The sequence below is a fragment of the Podarcis raffonei genome, chromosome 10 (assembly GCF_027172205.1).
Source record: "Podarcis raffonei isolate rPodRaf1 chromosome 10, rPodRaf1.pri, whole genome shotgun sequence".
NCBI lineage: Eukaryota > Metazoa > Chordata > Lepidosauria > Squamata > Lacertidae > Podarcis > Podarcis raffonei.
In genome coordinates, this window is record NC_070611.1 from 4,438,212 (window position 1) to 4,464,287 (window position 26,076).

General features: G+C 40.7%; 1 protein-coding gene across 6 annotated transcripts in view; it reads left to right on the plus strand.

Moving 5' to 3' along the window:
* CACNA2D1 (calcium voltage-gated channel auxiliary subunit alpha2delta 1) overlaps window positions 1-26,076 on the plus strand; it is a 365,199-nt gene that overhangs the window by 312,326 nt on the left and 26,797 nt on the right. For 3 of the 6 annotated variants that reach the window (XM_053407355.1, XM_053407356.1, XM_053407357.1), the window contains 10 exons: window positions 425-493; window positions 1,615-1,689; window positions 2,132-2,206; window positions 7,058-7,108; window positions 11,032-11,103; window positions 12,183-12,254; window positions 14,939-15,000; window positions 18,550-18,626; window positions 23,221-23,281; window positions 25,415-25,512. In XM_053407355.1, coding sequence (XP_053263330.1) covers window positions 425-493; window positions 1,615-1,689; window positions 2,132-2,206; window positions 7,058-7,108; window positions 11,032-11,103; window positions 12,183-12,254; window positions 14,939-15,000; window positions 18,550-18,626; window positions 23,221-23,281; window positions 25,415-25,512 — 712 coding nt within the window. Of the gene's footprint in view, window positions 1-424; window positions 494-1,614; window positions 1,690-2,131; window positions 2,207-4,374; window positions 4,671-7,057; window positions 7,109-11,031; window positions 11,104-12,182; window positions 12,255-14,938; window positions 15,001-18,549; window positions 18,627-23,220; window positions 23,282-25,414; window positions 25,513-26,076 lie in introns of those variants that run through there. The other 3 variants (XM_053407358.1, XM_053407360.1, XM_053407361.1) reach the window with 2 other exon arrangements.

Here is a 26,076-nt window from a genome sequence, read left to right on the forward strand (position 1 = left end):
GGTGGCCCAAATAACAATGCTTTGAGGGCTTCTATCTTTTTCTTATGTTCCATGTTCATGGGCAAGGTATTCCTAGACAGTAGAAGAAAATATGGCAGTCTCTGCACATACTTGTGAGACACTCACAGCTGGTTTTGTAGCTGTTTAATGCTAAAGGTTTCATGTCTATATTTATCAATGAGAAGGTGTGTTGTGCAGGGGGTTAGAACTCAGAAGCATAGGACCAATGCTTTTTGAAAAAGCCTCCAAATACATGGTTTAAACTGCGGGTGCATATATTTTCTTTATGTTTTTAAAAATCGTACTTTTTATCCAAATGTGTTTTCGCTATTCATTAAATTTAAATGAATGATATGTGCTTGAATAGATATTTCTGTGTTCTGACACAAAATATGGACAAGATCTCCTTGTGATCATTTTCTAGGAACTTGGCTTGGTCATTTCTGGAACCCTGCCTGTCTTCAACTTGACAAAAGACCAAAATGAGAAGCAGGTAAGTGGAGATGGAACCCCAGGGACATGGAAAATTGTCATCCCAACAAGCCAAACCATCTAACAACTTGACTTTAAACTACTTCAGTGCACCTGATTTCCCTTTAAAACAAAAGTACTTTGATAGACTTGGAATAGCTTGAAAGTTATGGTGACAAACTTTGACTTACAAGCTGCCTTTAGAAATTGATATTTGCGATGTTTTGTGTTGTGTCCAGAACAAAAATAACAATGTCACATTTTATTACCAAATGTCCAGTGGGGGAGGGGGGAGGAAATGCAGGCCAAGCTGCTCTTTTATTCCATAGTGGCTTTTGCCATTGTGACAGTGTGACGGTATCATAAGGAAAATGTAATTGGAGATGAAAAACTTGTTTCTTGGCAAAGGGAAGATCAGATAAGTTTACAAAAACTCTGGAATGATGAAATGATATCCTAATGTACAATAAAAAAAAAGTTTCAGGAATCAAGAGTGAACAGCCAGTCTTGTAGGGTAAATATAAGTGTGTTTTCAACAGTGTATGTTTGTTCCACTTGATTAGGCTGATCAAAATTTCCAAAATTTGGAAACTAGATGCCAATAAAAATATTCTAATAGATACCAAGTCTATAGGACAGGGTTTATCTGGCCAGCCAAGCCATGCCACCAGAATGTACCCCTGTGAGTTTCCTATGGCAACAATGCCAGCGCAGAGGGGACGTGTGCAGTGCAGCAGCAGAGCAAGTGTCTGACATGCTGTAAGTCAGGTTCCTACATTGTTTCTACAACCCTTGATTCAGGGGAGCATTGGGGCCACTGTTTTGATGAGGAGGTGTACAAATATCCCATTTCCAGATTCTCATGGAAGTTAGGATTTCTTGGACTACATCTGTACTAAATTTTCAGTTCTATAATTCATGTGCAGGCATTCCACAAATGTTGATACCTGAGCGGCTGCATGGTTGAGTTTGAGCTTCTGTAATCATACAGCTGCTATATTGCTGCTAAATTCCTTGTTAATTAGCAACACTAGAGGTTCACAATGAAAAAAGAACAAAACTGCTGAAAGGAATGTAGAGAAGGGCAGCTTTCCTGACTGTTCAGCCATCTGAGAACTTACGTTTAAACAAATCTTTTCCCAGAACCAGTTGATACTTGGAGTGATGGGAGTTGATGTGTCGCTAGAAGAAATAAAAAAACTGACTCCACGGTTTACAGTAAGTGGCTTTTCCCACATCGACTATTTTTTAACTTTTGTTCAAGCTTGAGTACTGTTCAAGCCTCTCTTCCAGTATATCTGATATCCTTCTGGCTGGAAGTCAAAAGATTGTTCGCCCTGCTTTCACCCTGCCATTTCCCCTTTGCTCTTCTCTGGTGGTGTTTTAGAGTGATTATTGCTTTCCCAGAAAGCTAATATGCAGGGCCTTCCATGAATTGTCTAGTCTGCCCCAATATAGCCTGCACTGCAAGCATTATTTCATTGCACGTTATGCATACAAACAGGGTTTTTTATTATGACTTGAATAAAAAAGGTAGTTTTGTTTGCATTTGGGTTAACACAGTTTCCATATTGTCAGTTTTACTGAAGAAAGGTTATTCAGGCTCTTTTGATGCCACAACAGCGGGCAGCACATTATAGTCATGCTTCTTTCTCCCCAGCTTTGTCCAAATGGATACTATTTCGCAATTGACCCCAATGGTTATGTGTTGCTTCATCCAAATCTTCAGCCAAAGGTATGTAAACCTTCTTAACTTCAGTTTGTCCAAAGAGGATGGGAGAAATAAATTAGACCACAAACATCTTTTATATATGAAGACAGAAATTGTCCTTAGTAATGTCAGATCTGGTTCATGCAGACAAGACCATAGTAAGAGGCCTCTTTCATCAGGCCATCTAATTCAGGATTGAGTTTTCAGAGTGGCCAACCAAACGTCTGTGGCAAGCTGCAAGCAGGACCTGAGGGCAACTGTGTCCTCCCACCTTGTGATTCCCAGCAACCAGCATTCAAAAGCATGCCATAGCCTCTTTTAAAGCCAGCCAAGTACACACATTTTTATATGCATTAAGCAACGTGATCCATTAGCTAATACATTATTTTCTCCTCTTGGATGTGGACAGAGAACCTCTCTCTGTGGAACAGCTTAGTACATGTGAATTCTTTTCAACAGAAAATTAGTAATGCCATAAATTCTTCCTCAGAAGATACTTTGTCCACCAATTCAGCCTTCCTCTGTAATGTATAGTCACAGGGAGACCATGAGATGCCACCATGAGCATGGCAGTTCTTTTCTGTGACTTTATCTTTATACACTGGGATATGTTTGCTCCAAAACCTTCTGCAATATGTAGAGGTATCTCCATAAGGATAGAAAAAATGGACAGGAAAAGGCAACGATGCTAAATAATTATATATATATAAGGTGATGGTCAGTACTGGACTACTTCGGGAGGAAGGGCAGGATATAAATTGAATAAATATTAATATTACTAAATAGTCACAGCAATCCATTTGAGTATTAAATTGAAGATTAAGTGGAGGACCACGATGTTTCCCCCCAATCTAATGCCATAGCAGAGAGGTCTGTATGGGCTGAAAGTGATTCAATAAATGTGTTGCTATGGCATCAGGCCCACTAAGGCAGGCTAAAAAGCCAAAAGGCCTCCAAATGGAACTGGGCGGAGGGAATAATGGAAATTTACCAAAATAGTAACATACATAGCATGTTTCAGTGAAGGTTTTCAGGTACACAAGAATACAGTTTTCCTAGTAAGGCAATGCATCTCAACTTGATATACTTTCCTTGATATACTTTCTTCCCATGGGTGGAGGGGCATATGCTCCTCTCTTACCACAAAGTAAGATCTCCTATAAGCACTTCAGGTGTGTATGGGGTCTAGGCATGAACATGCTGATTCACACAATCTTTCCTATCCCGGGGGGGGGGGGGGAAGGTTGCTTCTCTACCACACAAACAGGACCTATGAGCTGAGGTACTTTTATGAATCATGCCCACAGATACAAAAAAAAGTGCACACTTGTACAAGCAACTCTTCTTCAGGAAATGTTCTGGGAAAGTGTGAACATGAGTTAAGAGATCCCTGGTCACCTTCAGCCTAGATTGTTCACATGGGAACATAAGAGGAAGCCTGCTGGACCAGGCTTCATTCCATTTATAAGTTGTTTCCCCTATTTGTTTCCCTGTGGGTTTTCTTCCTTCCTTGTGTACTACCACTTTCCTGAAATATCCACAGTCCCTTCCACCCTAATCTCTTTCTGCCTTTGTGAGAGAATGAAGGGTTATAGGCTGAACCAAAGTCTTCAGTGACTGATGGATGGGGAATCTTTGGTTCAATCTTTATTGGACACAAACTCCCATCAACTTCAGCCAGAATGGCCAGTGATCAAGAATTATGGGAGTTGTAGTTCAACAGCATCTGGAGAGTACCATGTTGGTTATCCCTTTCATAGGAAAAGGGACCACCATAGAGCTGTGCTAACACAGGAAAGTGCTCTTGGGCCTACTGGAGCATGCTTCTGCATGGAGAACAGCCCACACTGGGGAGGTACATCTTACCACTTTAGTGTCTATGTCAGACAAGTGGGAAGGTAGTTTTGAAAAATCTAGTTATTTATTAACATAACTCTTGAAAATCACAGATATGTGATGGGGCAGGGAGAACCCCATACTAGTATTAGGTGATGTGATGGAAGTTACCAATTTCCTTGGAAAGCCTCACTGCGCTCCAGTTAGATTACAGTTTCTGAGCATTTATTGTAGCCGAATTTTCTAAAAATCAAGGTTATTCTGAAAACAAGCTGTGGCTGTTTCAGAATGTTCTTTCAGAATGTTTGTTTTGGTGCCCAAGTTATATTATCTCTCTCTTTTATTATTTTTCACAGAACATTTAAACTCAATATTAAATGTGGCTCTTGGTGTTTGTCTTTAATGGGGTGCATGGTGTTCAGACTGATGTAAGAACTACTTTCTAAAGCAAAGGTACACTATAAATAAAGTTTCCAATCATATGCTGGTTGTTCTCTTTAGCCTACCTTTTTAATTGTAGTCAGTAACTCAAGTCCTCTAACATACTAACTTGCAGCATCTTTGTATTCTTTTCTAGAAATCTTATCATAGATGCAACCAAAAGCAAAACTATTAGGAAAGGGAGGGTATTCTTATGAGTACCTTCTGATTTATAGTCTCTTATATAGTAATCCTTCCCAACTCAACAAACAGCAATTTCCTTTGTGCCTGGTTACATCTCTGATGGGTGTACTGAAAAAAGACTCTGCAGATTTTTGAAGATATCATGAGAATAAAACCCCAACATTAAAAACATGCTCTATTGAATTCAGTGCAGGTTATACACATGAAATGGCACAAAATTCATTCATTTGTTCATTTTATTTATATACTGATTTTACACACACACACACACACACAAATGTGCTCAAAGCGGCTTACAACAAACAGGATGCATTTCAAACAAACGGTACAAAAACAATTTCATAATAACATAGCAAGACAAAAATATAATAATATACAAAAATACTGTAAATATAGCGAGATTACTTAAACAACATGCAGCATCCAACAGCAAAAATAACATGGGAGCTTCACAGTTCCACCTTAGTCCTAGAACAGGCTTCCTCAACCTCGGCCCTCCAGATGTTTTTGGCCTACAACTCCCATGAACCCTAGCTAGCAGGACCAGCGGTCAGGGATGATGGGAATTGTAGTCTCAAAACATCTGGAGGGCCGAGGTTGAGGAATCCTGTCCGAGAAACACCCCTCCCATGAAGCTGCTCCATATACTTAGCAATATCCATGACTCCAATATCCATGATGACCTATTTTTCTGTACAAATTGATCCAACTCGTTACACAGCAGCATTGTGAATTGTGAATGGAGAACTGTCTCCCCCAGAAGTTATTCTACTAGAATAATAATTAATAATGATTTATTATTTCTACCCCGCCCATCTGGCTGGGTTTCCCCAGCCACTCTGAGCGGCTTTCAACATTATGTTAAAATCAGAATAAAACTTCATACATTACAAACTTCCCTAAACAGGGCTGCCTTCAGATGTCTTCTAAAAGTTGGATAGTTGTTTATTTCCTTGACATCTGATGGGAGGGCGTTCCACAGGGTGGGCACCACTACCAAGAAGGCCCTCTGCCTGGTTCCCTGTAACCTCACTTCTCACAGTGAGGGAACCGCCAGAAGGCCCTCGGAGGTGGACCTCAATTTCTGGGCACCCCAACAATGGGGGTGGAGACGCTCCTTCAGGTATACAGGACCAAGGCTGTTTAGGGCTTTAAAGGTCAGCACCAACACTTGGAATTATGCTCAGAAATGTACTGGGAGCCAATGTAAGTCTGTCAGTTTCAAATGGTGAATGAGATTCTGTGTATACATTGTTGGCATTTATCAGACCAGCGTCCAAAGTGAACTCTTTTATAGGTGCACACACAGAATTGTTTTATAAAGGTAATCCATTACTTTCAGTGAAACTTTTGCTCATCACTGTCCCCACTGAGCAAGGGATACGAGGATGGAAACCTTATTCTATGCCTGTAGTGCTCCTACCTAGATTAGGGCAGCATTGTTCTTTTAAAATATTCTGATTTAATTATTTGTTTTCTCTCTACCACATACGTATAGGGGTGTGGGTGGGTGTGTAACGCTTATCCTAGGTATTCTAATGCAATTATTTTATTTTTCCCTGTCCCACATGCCTAAAGTAGTGGATGATGTGGGCAATTCATGAGTTCTTGTCTGGATTTGAGCAAGTCTTTCCTCTTAGCTTACAAATGGCACATCCATAAATCAAAGTCAGCAGCTGTCCAATAATTTTTTAACTAGAACTGTGTGATTTGTACTCCATAGTTCATTGTTTGGAGGTAAGAAAGGTGTGTAGGACTGAGTAGAACATAAGCTTTCAATTAGAAGACAAGAAGCTTTCAATTAGTTACACTTGAAACAGACAGAAATTCTATTTATGCATTATTCATATGCAAGATGTTGCTGTGTTTACTTGAAGCAGGACTCACCTCCTTCCTCAATAATGTTGAAATGCATAAACTCCTGCTTATGAGTAGGGGCTACACACAAATGGGCTTATAGCACAACCAGGTGTCCTGATCACATGGAGTCCCTACATGTGAGTAGGAGCTTGTGCCTTGGGGCTTCTCTTCAGACAACTGCTGGCAATGTTGTAGGCAGGGCTAACAGCACATCCCTGATCCAAGTAAACATGATAATGCTATAAACACGAGTAACACGTGATTGGGGCTAAAGAATGCTGTCTGTTCAGATGTGCAGGCAGAGCTCTCACTTAGGTTGATTCATCTTTTTAGGTTTGTCCACCACCGCTGACAACGACCATGCAATTCCGTAACAATCTATTCTGCAGTTGTGTACACTCTATGGGATTTAGTTAACCAAGGTTGTGCGTTAGAAGGCTTCTGCTCTGTCAAGAGTCCGTGAAAGTGTAGTACACCTCGAGATTACAATAATAAACCACAAATGACTGTCATAATGGTGTGAAAATATGAATCAATGCTGTTTTGTTACTTTAGCACATTGGTGCGGGCATACCCAAAATTAGAAAAAGGAGACCCTATGTCCAGGTAACTATGGATAGAGGTGATTCTTAGAGTGTTTAAAGATGCATAGAGCTGAAGCTGAGATTAGAGAGCTTCTATTTAGCTTCCTGGGAAAACCTAACTAGGCTGTTTACTTGATCAAACAGCTTCTAAAGCATGAAGCTTGCAAACATAGTGTGGATGCTTGTGGAAGATGTTGCTTTAAGTAATTACGTGTTGCTGTTAACAGAATTGAATATATGCTTTTGCCACAGTTTTCAATTCGCCCCCCCCCCACGCCGCCAAGAAGTTTAGAATCTGGAGAGGGAGGCTGCTTATTCTGGATTTATTTTACTGTAAACCTGAAGCCCTTACATTATATTTGATAGACTTTTGAGCCATATTAAGGATTTGTTTCCCACATGCAGGTCAAAACGTGGTGCTTATTGTTTCATTTGCAGCTGTGTGTCTGTGAATGCTGTACAGAGCACAGCAAAACTGTTATTTGCACACACACAAAAACAGCAGTATTTTGAATTCACAGTGTGTTCAGATTATCACTACCACTCCCCCAAAATCAACAAACTTTAGTGATTTCATTTTTATGTTGCTGCATCATTTTATATCTCCTTCTGTCCTTCATACAGTATTTACCTTATTAACTAAAATAACACACCCTACCTTGTAATAGCCATGCTGAAAGTCAATATGCATTCTTCTTTTTTCTTTTTTTAGTGGCTTTTTCTTGCATGGCTTTTTCACTTTACTTCCTCAGTCATGTTTTATGACTGCAGCTGATAAGATGTGTAGAAATGCAAACCATATAGGATTGCTATCTAAATGCATCCTAGCAAAATGGGAAAGGAACAGTTATCGGAGTCTAAAGTTTGGCTTTAAAAAAACCCAGCACTTTTAAAAGGGGGCAGTTAAGACGGATGGCTAAGAGTTGAGAGGCTGCAATTCTGTTCAATGTTACCTCAGAATAAATGCCTGTAAATTCGTAAGTGTTTACTTCTTTGTAAATAATACCTAGATCCTGTTCAAGCACATAAGCACATTTATTTTTTCCGATTTCTGATTTCCCTATCCCCTTATTCTCATAACCATTAAAACTCACAACATCTATGAACTTAAATCAAATCAAGGAAGATGTAAGTCAATAATGGAAGACGCAGACTAATTGTTCCTCAAAACTATTGACAAATGGTGGATATAATCAAGAGGCCGTAGGAAAGGAGGCATTATTTACTGTATGTAGAGCCCAAGGACACAATCCATTAGAAGGTTCTCCATTGCAAGCCACATTGAAACAAACGGAACTTGAACACGGTACTCTTCAAAGGGAAGTCGTTGTTGTTTCATCCATTATCCCCTCTGATTAATTATTATTATTATTCATTTCTATAGTGCTTAAATCCAATAATATGCCCTTGCCGTAAAACTCAAGGTTATAAAGGTCCCTGATTCAGGTTTATTTAGTTATTTCAGACTTGAAACGATATTAAGTATCTAAAAAGATTACATGCATGAGGCTTGCAAAAGAGAGCTTTCCAGTGGAGTGTGATCTAAGCATTTTATTAGGGATCCATTTGCTTTATCTGTAAACATTCATTTCATATTTGTATTATTCAGAGATAGCCTAAACTTTTAGATTCCGTAACTGTGACTAAACCATGCTATCATTTTTGAGTGTGTTTTTTTAAAAGGTTGATTCTTGTATTATGGATTATTTATCACATTGTTTTCTTTTGTGTCCTTGCTTTGTTTACTGGAACGGGATATGGACTGCAATGCTGCTTTTGCCACGGCAATGCCTTCATGCATGCTGCCTGGGTTTGATCCTTCTAATGTCATTCCATTGCATGTAAGAAATTTATTATTTAAATTTGATTTGCTTTACATTTGAGAACTAGACTTTGTGAAGGTTAAGTTCTTGTCTTCTTTTAACTGTGTTTGTTATTCATTTTTAATTTTATCATTATTTTCTCTCAATGATTTATTTCACTGAAGTTGATTTATTTGTCTAGATGAATAAGAGCTTAGCAGTTGTAAAATGCATATAATTGTACCAGCAATGATCTGCATTTATTTCAATTGGCGTTTGAATATTTTCATATCCAAGGCAAGATTTCCTCTGCTGTTTCTCTTATTGAAGCAAGTTTCTAAAAAGAACAACAAAAAAGAACACACTGTCTATTTAGTACCTTGTTTATATGATCCAGATGAACTTAATGAGCCAACTTTCTTATTTCTATCTCTAAGCAGTTTCTCGGTCATTGACTAGTAGAACTGTTGACAGATTCTGGACTGTTGCATCCCTTCCTTGCAGATGGTTCTGCTAAAATCACTGGAACTATTGGCGACTCAAACTCCTTTCTGACATTTTGCTAATACATTGTAATCAGTGTGCGACTCAGTGTGTGAGCTGAGATTGGGGGCGCACCAGTCTGACACCAGCATCACACATCTCACTCCTAATATCTCTGCCTTGAGTGTGGACATCTGAAGAGGGAAAATCTATACACAAATGCTTATATATGATCTCGAATCCTACACTTGAAAGTCTATGTGTGTAAAGTCTATGTATGTAGACATTCCCTCTTCAGATGTCATGGACACAACTGCTCCCATCATTTCTTTGAATTTCACCTGGAATCAGTGAAGTATGAGAACAGACAAGTATGGGAACATAGATTTTATCTTCTGGCATTTAGGAAAATACGTACATCTTCACCTCAACAAAGACCAGGGCATAATTTCTTCCGTTAGATGGTGGCTGCTTTAAATCTCTCCCATGTGGCAACCATTACCAATGTTCCCTTTCCCGGGTGACTACTCCGTGGCTCTATATTGTGCTTTTTGTCAAAGGAATGTACATAATGTTTCCCCTGAAATGTCAGTGCTGAAAGAATGAGCTGACATGGGTCTTGTCTGCCTTTTTGCAGGATCTGGTTAGAAGAGTGGTAAGGAGAGAATTGCTTAGGCCTGTCAGGTCTGAGCACTGTAAGACTTTAAGGCAAGTTAGGTAGGAATGTGCCTCTATCTACAACCATGGCAATCCATCCTCATAGAAGGTAGGCCGTGACTGAATTTCCCAAGCCTGCGTTGAAGAACCTGTGGCTCTTCAGATGGTCATGAGCTGCAGCTCTCCTCTTCCCCAAGGATTGCCCATGCCGGCTAGAACTGATGGGAGCTGGAGTGCCATAGCCTGGGGAAGGTCACAGGTTCTCTGTCCTTGCTATCAGGAGTGGTATTATACTACTTTGTGGTAGTGAGGGCCTGGTTGTACCAGCAAGGAGGACTAAACTTTCTGAAGGTATTTTCAAAATTATCTGTCAGGATTGGATCCCTTTTCAACAATGAGGACTTCCCTCCTTCCCTTATTTTTCCTTTATCTGAATTTAATCCTTTCTCCTTTGATTACTATCTTTCCCCATCAACCTCTGCCATTAATTTCAAAAATAAGTGCTTTTACTCCTTTGAAAAACAAGTCTGTTGTACCTAACTCTTCTCTGTAGAGACTAGCTATAAAAAGTCATTGACTTTTCTTCCTGCCTTCCTTCTTTTTGTCCTCGTGATGCCTTCTCAATTGCAGTTTCTACACATATATTTTGTGAAATAATTTAGATTGAGGAAAGAGCCTCAGTACATTACCAAGCTCTACATTCTGGGGTGAACTAATTATCTCTTGCCCAATTATCTCTCTCTCTCTCTCTCTCTCTCTCTCTCTCTCTCTCTCTCTCACACACACACACACACACACACACACACATAATTTGTTTAAATGGAAAGTCTACATACAGTATTTTATAGCTGTACTGATTAAAAACTGGAGAGGTAAGTAATTCCACCTTTATGAATCCCATGAGTTTCAAGATAGAATTTGAAGCAATTCAAGCAATTTAATCTTCAATGCAACATGGCAAGAAATATGTTTATTATATGCTGGTTTGACACTTCTTCTTCAGAATCCTAAATCTCAGGAGCCAGTGACGCTGGATTTTCTGGATGCAGAGCTGGAAAACGATATTAAAGTTGAGGTAAATGATATTGATGAATCACTGGGTGTATCTACACATGGGGGGGGGGAACCCGCTATAAATAAGTCAGAAATTAAATCATTATGTACAAATTGTATAGAATTCTTTTGCTCTCTGGTGCCATCTGGTGTTGCACGTTTATAACAAATTCAAAACGTCATTTTAGACTAATGTAGCTGAGTCCGCTGTCTTCATTGTTAGGTAAGCTATTTGTTTTCTGGGACAAATAAAGCTCTACCCCACACACGGTGTTTAAAGTGGCTTACAACTAGTTTTAAAACAGCAACAACAATCAGTAAAATATGTAACAAAAGGGAGTTCTCATAAAAGCAAACCAGCAGCTAAATGAGCACACATGTAATCTTAAGCAGCTCGACACACCTAAGGAGCTTTTTATCTGATGCCTATTTCTCAAGGAATATCAGTGAGAGGTAGGCCTGTTTGGGAAGGGCATCACATGACCCTGAGTACCACAAGCAAAAAGCCCCTTCTCAAAGATCCTTATGGAGCAGAGAAGCCTGCTTGCAGTGCAGAGTCAGAAATCAGATCCTGAGATTCTATTAAGCAAGCTCTGAATATTTTACAGCTGGGGTAATCAACTCAGCCCACTTCTGGCTGCTCTGAACTACAATGTGTTCTGGGAATAAATGGGTTCTGCCAGTGATTTCATCCTTGACAAGCACCCCACATTCTTTGAAGCTACTCCAGACTCTGACGAATCTGACGAATCTCAGGGCACCCCGATTCCGTGTGGAGCAGTGGGCGGATGAGGGCAAGCAGAGATTGGGCGGATGGGGGGGGGGGAGAGATGAAGGAGACCAGAGGGTGGGCAGGCGAGATGGTGTGGGGTGTGTGTTCCCTTTTGCCTTCCCAAAACGTTGGAGGGCATGTGATTTCATTGAAATGAATAAGCTATGCCGTTTAACGTAGCCTCGAGCATGGCATTTAGGCTAATCTTGTTTAAAGTTTATGATTTCTTACACAGTGCAGGAAATGATCATGGACCCTGTTCAAAATTAGTGAAATTTATTGAATACATTGGATTTACTTCTTTATTTTTGTAATTCTCCTGATTGTAGATTCGGAAAAAAATGATAGATGGAGAAAGCGGAGATAGGACATTTAGAACGCTGGTCAAGTCTCAAGATGAGGTGAGTTATCATAGAATTAAGGAATTGTAGAGTTGAAAGGGACCATGAGGATCATCTAGTCCAGGGGTCTGCAACCCGCGGCTCCGGAGCCACATGTGGCTCTTTTACACCTTTGCCGCGGCTCCTGGGTGGATACTAGCGAGGGGAGGAGGCGCATTGTGCGCCCCGACACTCCCCACTGTGGCGGGCGCTGTACTGGCTGTGACGTCGCATGGGGGCGGTGCGTGCGTTAGTCATGCACCGTCCCGACGTCACCTTCCCGGTTTTGCGGCTCCCAGGTTTTTTTTCTTCGGAAACGGGTCCAAGTGGCTCTTTTTGTCTTAAAGGTTGCAGACCCCTGATCTAGTCCAAGCCGCTGCAAGTGCATGTTAGGAATTGTCTGAAACAAAAAGATTCCAATTGCTTATTAGCATCATGCATTTGATACATGATGGTGATTATCATCCGGACACAGAGCAATGGATCCAAACTGCAGGAAAGAAGATTCCACCTAAACATTAGGAAGAACTTCCTGACAGTAAGACCTGTTCGACAGTGGAATTTGCTGCCAAGGAGTGTGGTGGAGTCTCCTTCTTTGGAGGTCTTTAAGCAGAGGCTTGACAACCCTATGTCAGGAGTGCTCTGATGGTGTTTCCTGCTTGGCAGGGGGTTGGACTCGATGGCCCTTGTGGTCTCTTCCAACTCTATGATTCTATGTTCATGGTCTTCAAGTCTGAAGCTGTAGTGGGAGAGAAGCTGTGGTGGCCTTTGCACATAGAACAACCTCTCACCTCAGATTAAGAAAGAGCTCTTCTTTGGCTGTGTGTGACTGTGTTCACAGGTGCCACAGGTGCCACAATCTGTGTAGGAGGATTTTTTAAAAAAAATCCTAGCTTGAGGTTTGAACCTCTGGCAGTGGCATACCTACATTTTGGGAGCCCTGAAGCCTGAACTATCATGGGGCCCCTCTTTGCAACCATCTAGGTCAAGGCAGCCACTGTTACCTTATTCGATGTGGTTGTTCCATGACAGATCACCACACCTTTACAACATCTCTGCTACTGACTCTCAAACTTTGGGATTGTTGATATATATGCAAGAAAAAATTAATCCATTTGAGTCATGCAACTCAAATTGGGTCTAATAGGCCCATTTTTGAAAGCTTCAGGAATTTCATAGTAGATCCGCTCCTGACCTCTGGGTGGGGGCCATTGGGCCTGGCTGCGAAATGCAAATTCCTAGGCCTCTCTGTTTGGCCCTTTGGAGAAAACAGGGAACACTTCCTCGCTAGTCCACTCCATGAGATGTTTTGTCTGGCTGCAATCTATCCTTGAACTGTGGTAATGCCTCCTCCTTTCTTGGAAGGAGGGTGCCAAGGTGGGTGGGTGTGCGTAGAAACCTCCACAAAACTTTCCTCAGAATCTTTACATGTGCTCTAGCCATAAAAACAGGTGCTCTATAAAAGTTTTTTCTGCTCTCTCCAAAACTCCTAAAAATCAAAATCTTGTTAATGTTTATGTTTAAATTGTACGTAGATAGAAGCAAGGCACCTGTTGCGGCACATTTGAACATTATTAGTAACTCTGCAGTGCAGCAGCTGTACAGTTTTTATCACAGGCATTCCTATAAATCTGTGTCTCTCGGTATAACATTGTAATATGCTACAGCTGGCAAGGAGTTACACTTTAAATGATGAAAACTGAATAAACCTGCTCCTTTGGGATATATTAACTCTGATTAAATCTCTACAACCTGCCCAGGGACCTTCTAAAATTTTCCATCATGTGGCCTCTCCTTCATTCATTCTGTAATTATGTGAATTGAAATTTTCAGATTAATCTTGCCCTCCAGTAACACATTTATATTTGTGCTTCTATCAATGCATTCTGGCTGTCCTGTTCAGTGAGGCTATGTTTTCCATTACCATAGCCTGGAGTGAAGAAATCCATAGGCTTGGTTGCCAGTAGCAGCTTTCAAATTGGTCATTTACTCATGCACAATTCTGTATAGCCGCCCAGAGTGGCTGGGGAAACCTAGCCAGATGGACGGGGTAGAAATAATTAATTATTATTATTATTATTATTAATTTATTTACAAATGGTGCTGGAAAATAAATAAATAGAATCAGACCAGGAAATGGTGTGAGAGAGCTGGACCTTGTGGCTCACAAGGAGACCCTCTCCAGCGCCCGAAGAGGACGTCATTGAGGACAGAGGAAGAGACCTGGGCTTAGTTCACGATGCTCAGCCTCCCTTCCTAACAGCTGATGCATGTGGTGGAGCAGCAGTTAGCACAGCACTCCTTTTCTCTGTGGGAGCATCTCAGGCACAGAGTTTCACACATAAATAATGTGAGAGTTTCTCATTGCTAGGCATGTTTCTTATCTATCAACTGCACAGTCTTAAGGTTTTATATGATAACAATTTTACTGTTGTCATTTTGTTTTAACATGTAGGGGAAATCTAAATTGCCTGAAAGGAATAAAAAAAAAGAAAATAATTTTGGACAACATTAGGCTGAATTTACATGGCACCCACTTTGACGCTTGCCTTAATTGTTAGATATGTAAAGTAAAAGGAAGTTTTAAATTGTAATACATTGCAATGAGGATTTGTTCTTGAATCTTGTAGGTTTTTTAAAAAAACTATTTTTGTAGCTTTCTTGAGATCATGGAGAAAATGATGGTCTTCCTCAATATTTTGCAGCGCTACATTGACAGAGGAAACAGAACATACACATGGACAGCTGTAAATGGTACTGATTACAGGTAATAAAATTTCTGGTTGTGTTGAAAAGCAAAAATATCCTTAACCTGGCAAATTTTGTTATACAGGCAGCCTCCGTTTATGTGGGGGTTATGTTCTGAGGCACCACACATGTCAGTGAAATTGTGTATAATTGAAAGCCAATGAAAAAATCCACAAACACCCTGTCCCCCCCCCCCGCCCTGCCCCTGTTCCGCCCTTTTAGTGACGCCTTTATGGCGTTTTTCAACCTAGGATGCAGTATCTAAATGGCCACATTCTCCTGCCTGTTTTGTCATCAGAGGTTAGGCAGATTATCACCAGAATCATAGAGGGACTTGAACCCAGGTTGTGGAATGAGACATTCTCTAGCTGCCTACTTTTTGTGGTTGTTCCTGGCTTAGCAAAGGCGGAGCTCCCTTTTTATCTTCCCTTACTTCTACATGGCTTTGCTCTGGCCTGCATTCTGCTCCTTCAAAATTCCAGTTTAACGAAGACAATTTCTAAAATTAATTTTGGAAATGGAGCATGCTCAGTTGGCTTCAGACCAATAATCCTATACTGTTGATCAGTAAAGAGGAAACATTGGAGATTTCAAAAACAGCCATCACTATCTGCTCCAACTGGTGGGGTTGCTGGCTTTTGATTGAAAAAATATATCTAATACTAGTCTATTGGGTGGAGCTTGGCGTACTCTAGTGGTAGCAGAGTCAAGAGCAGAAGCTTTTTTTTTTTTTTTTTGCTGTGGCTGATAATGAAAGTCAAGGTGGACTGAGCCTGTATTTGCTTTCTAGTGCTGTGGGTTAAACCACAGAGCCTAGGGCTTGCCGATCAGAAGGTAGGCGGTTTGAATCCCTGTGTCGGGGTGAGCTCCTATTGCTCGGTCCCTGCTCCTACCAACCTTGCAGTTTGAAAGCACTTCAAGTGCAAGTAGATAAATAGGCAGGAAGGTTAACGGCATTTCTGTGTGCTGCTCTGGTTCGCCAGAAGCGGCTTAGTCATGCTGGCCACATGACCCAGAAGCTGTCTGCGGACAAACGCCGGCTCCCTCGGCCTATAGAGCGAGATGAGTGCAACAACCCCGTCCGCGACTGGACCTAATGGTCAGGGTTACCTTTACCTTTACCTTTTACTGTATAGGGAACTGAACGTGTTGCCAAATTCAGTCGCACTGGCTGCTGCTACCAGGCTACTCTACCACCATAACCCACCCGGCATGCTTCAGCTTAACCAAACTAGGGAGAGCTCCTATACATTCTGCCATCTCTGAAGGGCTGAGTTTGGCTCTTTAGTGCATGTCTATAGACTCTACAGGTCAAGCATGTATACTAAATAAAAGAATCATTCATAACGTGCTTGCAAATGCAATTCTGGATGTTGCACACATGAATCTGGCAACTAACCTCAAGCCCAGATAGGCTGTTGTTGTTGTTGTTGTGCAGGGGGGTTGTAAGTGCAACTTGAGTCACTAAATATACTATTCTGGAAGCCTAGCAACCCTTGGAGCAGATTTTGTGTCTGAAATAATTTCCTTCCTATCTGCCTTCTGGTGATTTATATTATTTGACAATAACTTAAACTGAAGTAGTGAAAATTATTAGATTTTGGATCTTTCAAAAATGAATGACAACATTTGATGCTATCTATCATTAGCAACCATAGTTTCCTGTTTACTTGCCCAAAATTGTAATTAGGGGATTTCCTGTCTTATTGCTCTACCTCACTGGTTATCTGTTTGACAGACTTAATCTTCAAAGTCTTGTTTGATTCCTCTCTGGGCTGATTTTTTTTAAAAAATGTCTTTTTGTTCTCCTGGAAAAACAGCAGTTAAGTCTCCCTGGAGACCACATTTCTGTAGACATATTTCTACATAAAATTATAGATGTTAATTAGTGGGTTCTGTTCAGCAGTAACTGCTAATAACAGAGAAGCCTTTTCTGATTTCCCTTAAGAGGAATTGGTGGAAAGCTGTCACCAAATAATGAGTAATTCTGCTGTGTACAGTTCAAATGGCAATTGACTATCATGTCTGTAGCTGAGTATCCTACAGTTTCCTTTCAATGTTCCTCCACAGGCATCTGCTGGAAATATTACATAATAAGCAGATATGCTCCATGTTAATGACAGCTAAGGGCTACAGTGGTAGAATTTATTTTTTTAAAAAAGTTTGTTTCTCCATAGGTGGTATTAAAATTCATAGTCTACAAGGTCTCCTGCTAAGAAATAGTGTCTTCAATGACTGATAACAACAACTATTATTACTACTAGCAATAGTAGTAGTAGTTAGCCAAAATGCATATTTAAATAGAAGTCAGGCTAGTGGTAAATCTGGATTGGACCTTGCAACTCGGCAGAACAAAGCAAAAATCCCCCAGGCCATGCGAAGCTCTTGGGACATTTTAGAGAAGTCTTTCTCATTCTGTTGCCCTCCAGATGTTTTGGACTACAGTTCCCATCATCCCTCAGCATTGGCCACACTGGCTGGGGCTGATGGGAGTTGTATTGCAAACCACCTGAAGGGAACCAGTTTGCAAAAGACGGTTGTAGAGCAGCATTAATATGTTAACTGACTATAGTGTGTTTTTTTAAAAAAGGTAAAGGACCCCTGACAGTTAAGTCCAGTCACGAACGACTCTGGGGTTCCGGCGCTCATCTCGCTTTATTGGCTGAGCCGGCGTACAGCTTCTGGGTCATGTGGCCAGCATGACTATGCTGCTTCTGGTGAAACCAGAGCAGCGCACGGAAACGCCGTTTACCTTCCCACTGGAGCGGTACCTATTTATCTACTTGCACTTTGAGGTGCTTTCAAACTGCAAGGTTGGAAGGAGCAGGGACCGAGCAACGGGCCCTCACCCCGTCGCAGAGATTCGAACCACCAACCTTATTAAAATGCTATAGACATGCAAATAGATCTATCCCACTTGTATTTGGCTCCTGAAGCACTTCCCAATCTGGTACAAATAACAAAACTGCAGCTCACATTAAGAAGCCAAACATATTCACTCAGGGAGCAACAGTTCCTTCAGTGTGTAAGGTACAAATGTGACTCACTTGGTTTATTTTTAAACAAATTGAGTTGTAGAAAACCCCATGTGGATTGAGCCTTTCAACTCTCCTGTCAAAACAACTTAATGCTCAGTTACTGCAATGCATGAATACTCAGAAGTAAATGGCAATCACTGTCTCAATAAACAGACCTTACCTGCCTTCTCCCTTCAACTCATCCTAGTTTTTCAAGTTGTGTGCAACCTTTAATCTATCCTGCGATACTAATTTTCTGTTAAACAAAGCCATGAAAAATGGTGACTGTTCTGTAAATGTCAAGATGGGGTTGACAAGGACCTCATTCTCGGTACCAGGCGTTTAATTTGGAGGAGTGGAGTTCAGATGCAGCAGAGAGCAGTAAGAGGATTGAGTGAAGTAGTTAGCCAAGCAAATGTATGCCATGAAATCACATGTTCCATGATTTTCTTACACATCAAAGCTAGGGAAAATGCTAGGCTGATAAGGCTCTGTGGTATTGAAATGTGGCTTTATTCTCACCATTTAATGTTGATTTATTTATTATATAGTTTGGCCTTGGTGTTACCATCCTACAGCTTTTACTACATAAAAGCCAACATTAAGGAAGCACTCACTCAGGCAAAATGTAAGTAGCCGTGACCTTTCTCCAGAATCTGAGTATTGCTGTGTAGTCTGTAGAATTGTTCTCTTGTCCTTTTTCTAACACAACATTTTTAAAACCATGAAGCTCTTGTGAAGTTCAGCAGTATTGCCATGAATTCTGTGCCCCCAGCTCTGCAGCAATGATCCCAAGTCATTGTGTGAGCGTGCAAGGTACAAAAAGTATTCTACACAAGTAGAATATGTTCTGTTACTCAAATTGCACTGGTCAACCTTTCTCTCTCATCTCCTTGCTTATGTTTCCTAGAGGAGCAATGCTTTGGATATCCTCTGTTGCTGTCTTTTTAAGGGTCTAATAGCTAATGTATTGAATAGTCCATCTCCAAGGTATGAGTTGTGCCTTTTGAAATCTAGCCTAGATCGTGTGCAGAGTGTGTCTTAGCTGGAACTCATTGATTTAGATCAATCCCTGGATCAAGGTTAAATCAGGTTTCCTAAGTTTTGGATTGTAGCTGAATTGTTCTGAATGTCTGTGATATGAGTGGATATAACCTGGATTGCATCTAACGTGGATTCTTTTCTAGTAGTCTCAAATTGTTCCATCAGATCCTAAGCTGTGTATGGCTTTCAAGCCGTGGAGGCTGATCCATAAGAGTGAATGGGGTGCTGCCTGACCAGCCTTGCTCTGTCCTAAGCCAGCCCCCACATGCCTGCTTCCCGGTTAGGGGGCAGCACTGCCTGCCAGCTGCCTCCTCCTTGGCTAAGTGTTGCTTTTTGTGGCCACTGCTGCTATCAAAGTGCCAGTGAAGTTTTCTCAACTCTGACATGTGCTGCATTCCCAGTGTTTAGGCTCAGGACAAAGCCTATCAGGTGTATTTTGAACTTACTACAGTTTCCCTGGGATTCTTCAAAGGGAGCCCTATGTATAACTCTTCTGTCATTTATTGAGGGTGGCCTAGGCCAGGGGTCAGCAAACTTTTTCATCAGGGGGCTGGTCCACTGTCCCTCAGACTTTGGGGGGAGGGGCGGACTATATTTTGGAAAAAAAATTAATGAACGAATTCCTATGCCCTACAAATAACCCAGAGATGCATTTTAAATAAAAGCACACATTCTACTCATGTAAAAACACGTTGATTCCCAGACCGTTCGCGAGCCGGATTTAGAAGACGATTGGGCCAGATCCGACCCCTGGGCCTTAGTTTGCCTACCCATGGCTTAGGCAGCCCCTCCTGCTTAGAACTGCCCTGCAAGTTCCCCTAACCTGGGAATCCTACTTTAGCTGCTATGCTAGCTTGTTTCAAATTTATAATGTGCTCTTTCTTCCCAAAGGGAACCCAGTGCAATTCACAATAATAAAATCACATTGAAACAATTTAAAGCAATGCTATAACACGTTGCAGGCAACAGTTAAAACCAGTCATGTAAAAATTTCATAAAACTATCAGCCCAAAGCTTGGATGAAATAAGATGCACTTAGGACAAGCCTACACAATATGTGACCTTGTGTCTCACGCAGGTGAGAAAACCAGGCTGTTATAGCTTCCTTAAGGTTGTAGTACATGACTGATGACTGTGTTTGGCTTGGCAGGTCACACATTGTCCTCACCTACTTTAGGACTTTGGGCCTGACTTTTACTTAGCAGTCATCTATCTCCCTCCATTGTAGTCTTTTGAACATCCCATGTAGTAAGTATTTCTGCATTCCTATTCACATAGGAAAACAGCAGCAATATGCCCCAGGTAGCTGCTCCATATTATGTAAGAATAAACCATGTGCTGCTGCCAGCTCAAAGCTAGTTTTATAGCTGTTTCATAGATATGTGATAAGTATATGCTTTTTGCGAGACAGCATATTGCATGATTCACTTATGAACTTGGGAGCAGTCTGTAAAATCTTGAGTGCAAGATCAATAATTCTGTGCGAAATTTCTTAGGAGCCCCCCGAGTCAATATTTCCATTACACAGACCCTTGAAATAGCTGCATTATATAGAAGGTGCATGAAAGAAAGTGTTGAAAAAAGACATGGGTTGAAGTCTTCAGAGATGTTTGTCTTTTCTCCAGAGTACAGCTGTAGAGAAAATGAACCTTTGATCTCTCTTTACGCCACAATATTTTTATTCAAGGGACTGGTTGAATAAAATATTGGTTTGTGACCCCTTTTGCTTTACCCTGTTTTTTCTGTTTCCCTGCCGTCTCCTTCTGATGGATTATCACAGTCCCAAAGGGCAAGTATATTCTTGTTGCTCAATTTCCCCTCTGTTTACTGTTGCTCATATTGTCTGCTTCTATTTCCATTCTTCCTGAATGTTCTCCTTTGTATCCTTGATCTCGGGCCAAAAAGTAGTCAAGTCTACCTGAGAGTAAGTACTATAAGCGGGGCACCACCACCCAGAAAGCTCTTTCCTCCATTGTCACCCAGTGAGAGCATCCAAAACCTGAATCTCCAAAGATGACAAGGTGTACAGAAACCTTAATGTGGGAACAGGTGTTCATTCAGGTCTCGGTCTATGTGGATGCTAGTCAACTTGAGTTAATGCATCACTCTCTGCCCCACCAGCCTCACCTGTCCCAAGGTAGCACCCATTTGCTTGCTTTACATCCAGCCCAGGGGGCGGCTCTCCTATGAAGCTGCCTGCTTCATAGTCTCAGTGTTGCCCCTTGTGGAACTTGGCAAGGAGGAAGATGAGGAGGGAACTAGAATTAGTTGGCTCTGCCTGCTGTGGGCTTGGACTTGACCCACTGTTGGTCTCCCTGCCTTTTTCTTTACCAGTCCCAATGGGCACCAGAAACTACTGCTTCCAAGATGCTGCAGAAGCTCTATGCACTCCATTGTGTGCTACATTCCCACTGTTTGGTCTCAGTTTGTAGCCTATTAGGCGTACTTTGAACTTACTGCAGTTCCCTCAACTGTCTTCATAGTCTTCTGTCACTTATTCGCAGGAAGGCTGAGCAGCAGCTCTTGCTTGCCTCTTCACTGCTGCTGCTTCCCTACAAATTTCTACCTGGTTGAGAATCCTATTCTAGCTATGTTTGTTTGTCTCAATCTTATAGCCCATCCTTTCTTCCCAAAGGGAGCTCAGGGCAGTTCAAAATAACAAAAGTACGTAGAAAGGATTTCAAAGGAAACATGTTAGAACTTCATAAAACCATTGGACGAAAGCTTAGATAAAATAAGGAAGTCTTTCCCTATTTCCAGAACACAGGTGGGGCAAGCCTATACAACTTGTGACCTGGTGGTCTCACACAGGCAGGTTGAACCTGCTTCAGCTTGTAGTACGTGAGTGATGGAAGTGTTTGGCTTAGCAGGTCACACATTGTAGAGGTCTGCTTTGGGACTTAAGAGTCTATCTAACCTTCTCTTAGCAGTCTTCCGTCTTGCTGCATTGACATCTTTTGTATGTCCCTTGTAGTATTGTGCGCGTTCTCCACGTCTTATGCTAGTCACATAGGAAAGCTGCTCCAGGGAGCAGTGAAATGCCCCCAATAGCTGCTCTACATAATGTATGATTGACCCTTTGTTGTTGCCAGCTCAAAACTAGATTTCAAGCTGTTTTGTAGTTATGTGATGGATATATGTTGACAAAAGACATGTGTTCAAGTCTTCAGAGATGTTTGTCTTTTCTCCAGTGTACAGCTGTAGAGAAAATGAACCTTTGATCTCGTTTCATGCTGCAATATTTTTATTCAAGGGACTGGTTGAATAAAATATTGGTTTGTGACCCCTTTTGCTTTACCTTTTTTTTAATGTTTCCTTGCCCCTTTCTGATGAATTATAACAGTCCAAAATGGCAAGTATATTCCTGTTGCTCAATTTCCATCTACTTACTGTTGCTTATACATGTTGTCTGCTTCTATTTTCATTCCTCCTGGACGTTCTCCTTTGTGTCCTTCATCTTGGGGCTTCTCCCATGACAATTTGGTATTCTAAAAATAGAGAAGGGAAAATGATGTATTTTTTCCTCACATGCTTTTGAATTGTTTCTCTTTCTTCCTTTCTTCTTTGACCCTGTCACCTCTCAGTTTATTAAGAAACTCAGATTAACACCTCACCCCAAATTTGTGTTTCAAGAACTCTGAAATGAATTTATGCTAAGTAAAATATTTTACTTGTGGCACACTTTACAAGCCCTTTTGGTTTGCATCTTGATATCCCCATGGCTTCAGCTTTAATTGCCATATGGTCATGCTTAGCAGGTCAGTACTATGCCAGATTTACCTTGCACCAATTGTTGCAGTATTTCAGGCCGAGTTGCTGCTATTTCATGATAAATACATGAATCTCTCTTTTAATGTGAAAATGTGGGTGGTGGGGTAATATTGATTGGCTTTGCTGCTTCCATAGTGCTTACTTTAAACCAGTTTTCCAGATCTGCACATCCGAATTAAACCACAATTTCACATTTTGGACATGCAGGGAGAAACACAGGGTGAGGCAGAACAGGAGGATGTGGTCACAATGCTCTTCCCCAGCTTAATAACTTTAGCTTGTTAAGCTGGAGCCATTGTCTGAATGGGTCCTAGGAACCGAGTGCTTTAAAAATGTTGAAATCCACTGCATTTACATACTTAGTTTTGCTTGTAAAAGATTCTCACACTGCATTTTCATCTTTATAGTTACGGAAACTCTGAAGCTAGATCGCTTTGATGAATTCGGCTACACCTTTTTAGCACCAAGGTTGGTCATTTTCCTGTTCTGTATACCCAAATGATACATACAAATGACGATAATAATAATATTATTATAATAATTTATTTCTTATACCCAGCCCATTTGACTGGATTGCCCCAACCACTCTGGGTGGTTTCAAACAAAAATACAACAACAACATATCTATATCTATATCTATATCTATATATCTATATCTATCTATCATCTATCTATCTATCTATCTATCTATCTATCTATCTATTATCATCTATCTATCTATCTATCTATCATCTATCTATCTATCTATCTATCTATCTATCTATCTATCATCTATCTATCTATCTTAAAATTAATTGGATCTAGACCAAGTTAGTTGAACTTCAGTCCCATTGATTTCAAAAAGAACTAAATCATGCCTAACTTGTTCTGTTGATTTCTGTTAGACTTTTGTCCTAACTAATTTAGTGAAGATTCAGCCCACTTTGTTTAAGATGAGATCATCTATATACCACTAGCATGTAGTCTGAAGTCTTCTAATGTTCACACTTACATAGCCAAAACGACACCACTGACCCTCAAGAGGGAGGCATTAGCAGACGCACAGTAACCCCAAAGTTTGCAGAAATACAAACAATATTCGGGAGGAAAGCAAAGGAAATGTTGGGTTCCCCTGAAAAGCAGCCCAATGAGGACTGAGTGTCCACATAAAGTAGGAGACTTTTGAGAGGGGAAAAACTGAACAGCAGGTGGGAGGGGTAAGGGAATGGAGTTCTTGGAAAAGGCCCATGGAGAAAAAGATATGTAGATATAAAATGGTTGAAAGAACCACTCATTCTCCTGATTGTTAATTACATTTGTATCCCACCTTTCCCCCCCAGGGACTCAAGGTGGTGTATTTTGTTCATAGCCCCCTCCTCTCACCCCATTTTATCCTGGGGATCAGTTAGGCTGAGAGTATAGTGACTGACCCAAGGTTACTCAGCTTAATAGCTTCAACTGAGATAACTTAATAACTTTGTCAAGATTTGAATTCCAGTTTCCCTGCCCCTAGTGTAGTACTCTAACCACTATACTACAAGTTCCATCTGCTGAAATTCCATCTTCTACACAGTTGTTAGAACAACAGCCTCTTAACCTAATGTTCAACAGACATTGTATGCTGACTATGGATCACAGGGGGAGAATGGAATGGAGCACCTCACCCAAGGCATCTCAGGTCTCTTGAGTGCTGCTGGTCCCTCTGTAGCCAAAACCTCACCACCTTTCCACAGGAAAATATCTGGTGGCTTGGGAGCTCCCAGAATTTGCAGAGGTACAAAAAGATTCTGAAAAAGACACATCAGCACACACAGTCAAGCACCCCAGTGAAGGCTGAGTGTGCAGGTGGGAGCTGTGAGTAGTTGCTATTGTTGAAAAATTGGGAGTCAGAATTCTTGCTGAGTGTGGGCACAAAATCCTGTTTCTCTGCACCTATGATTGTATGTGCATCCATTTATATAACCAAAAATAGCCTAGCCAAATGCATTATGTTGCCTAAGATTGGTTGCAGAAATGTATAACTTTGGTAAAATTTCATACTTAAATGTTCATATTAGAAGAAGTGTACTTTAAAATGCTGAGGATCTTTTGTGAGGGTTTTAATGTTGTGTATTTTTGTGTTTTGTATTGTAAACCGCCCCACAGTCCTCAGATCCTCAGGGCGGTATAGAAATTTAATAAAGAAATAAACATAAATGAATTTTTTAAAATATATCGCAAACCTACGCAGAAATATGACAAACTTTACTTACGTTTGGAAATTGAGAAACTGAAGTTGATGGATTCATCCATTCCTATGTCAAGGCTGATCATTCAGAGTGAAAACACTCTAATCTTGTGTTTCCTTGCTTATAGCATTTAACTTTCCCTAATTTTATGCATAACATAATTTTGCCATGGAATTTCTCTATGTTGTGAAAGTGATACTCTGCAGACTTCTGCACTTCTACATGATATGCTACTAAATGAAATGTTGCTACCAAATGCTGGGTAAATTAGCCAGGATACATGCAAACCCAAACCAGCTCAGCCAGAAATTTATGTATTTGTTTGTTTATTTGCTTGCTTGCTTTACTTCATGGATTAAAAGCAATATTTAAAAAACCTGTTTTCTTTTTCTAGAGACTACTGTGGGCCTGTGAAAATAACTGACAACAACACAGCATTTCTTCTGAATTTCAGCGAATTTATAGATCGATACACCCCCCAAAATCCCTCATGTAAGCCTTACTTTTTCATTAAATGAAACTGCTTGCAGGAGATGACAATATAAGTGCAGCAACTGGTTCCAAAGAAGAAATGTTGATGTGATCACCCTGTTTCCCATAATTACATATAGTACCAGATCTGTTTACTGGGTTTATGAATGCAAGATTGCAGAGTTTCATCCAGTTCATAGGGTTGTTATGTGAAGATAAAAACTGTTCTGACGTTCTTACATCAAGGGCATTTCAAAAGCTAATACTTTTTAAAACTTAGCTGGCCTTTTGATTTTAGAATTTGTCTGTCATTGAAACAGGAGCAACCGATGCCAAACCATACAGGTTTAAAATTTGAAATATTTGTTGAAATCTGAGTTCATTTTTATTATGGGGTGTGGTCACAGTATGGGGAAGGATCATAACTAAGCCCTAGAGTCAGGCTGTGCTTTCAAAAGGTCTGTGTTTCAATCCTCCCCGCATCTCCAAGTGCAGCTGAAAATGACCCCTCCTCGCTGAAATCTTAGAGAGCCACTTCAAGTCAGTGTAAGCAGTACTGAACTATATGGACCAATGGTCTGACTT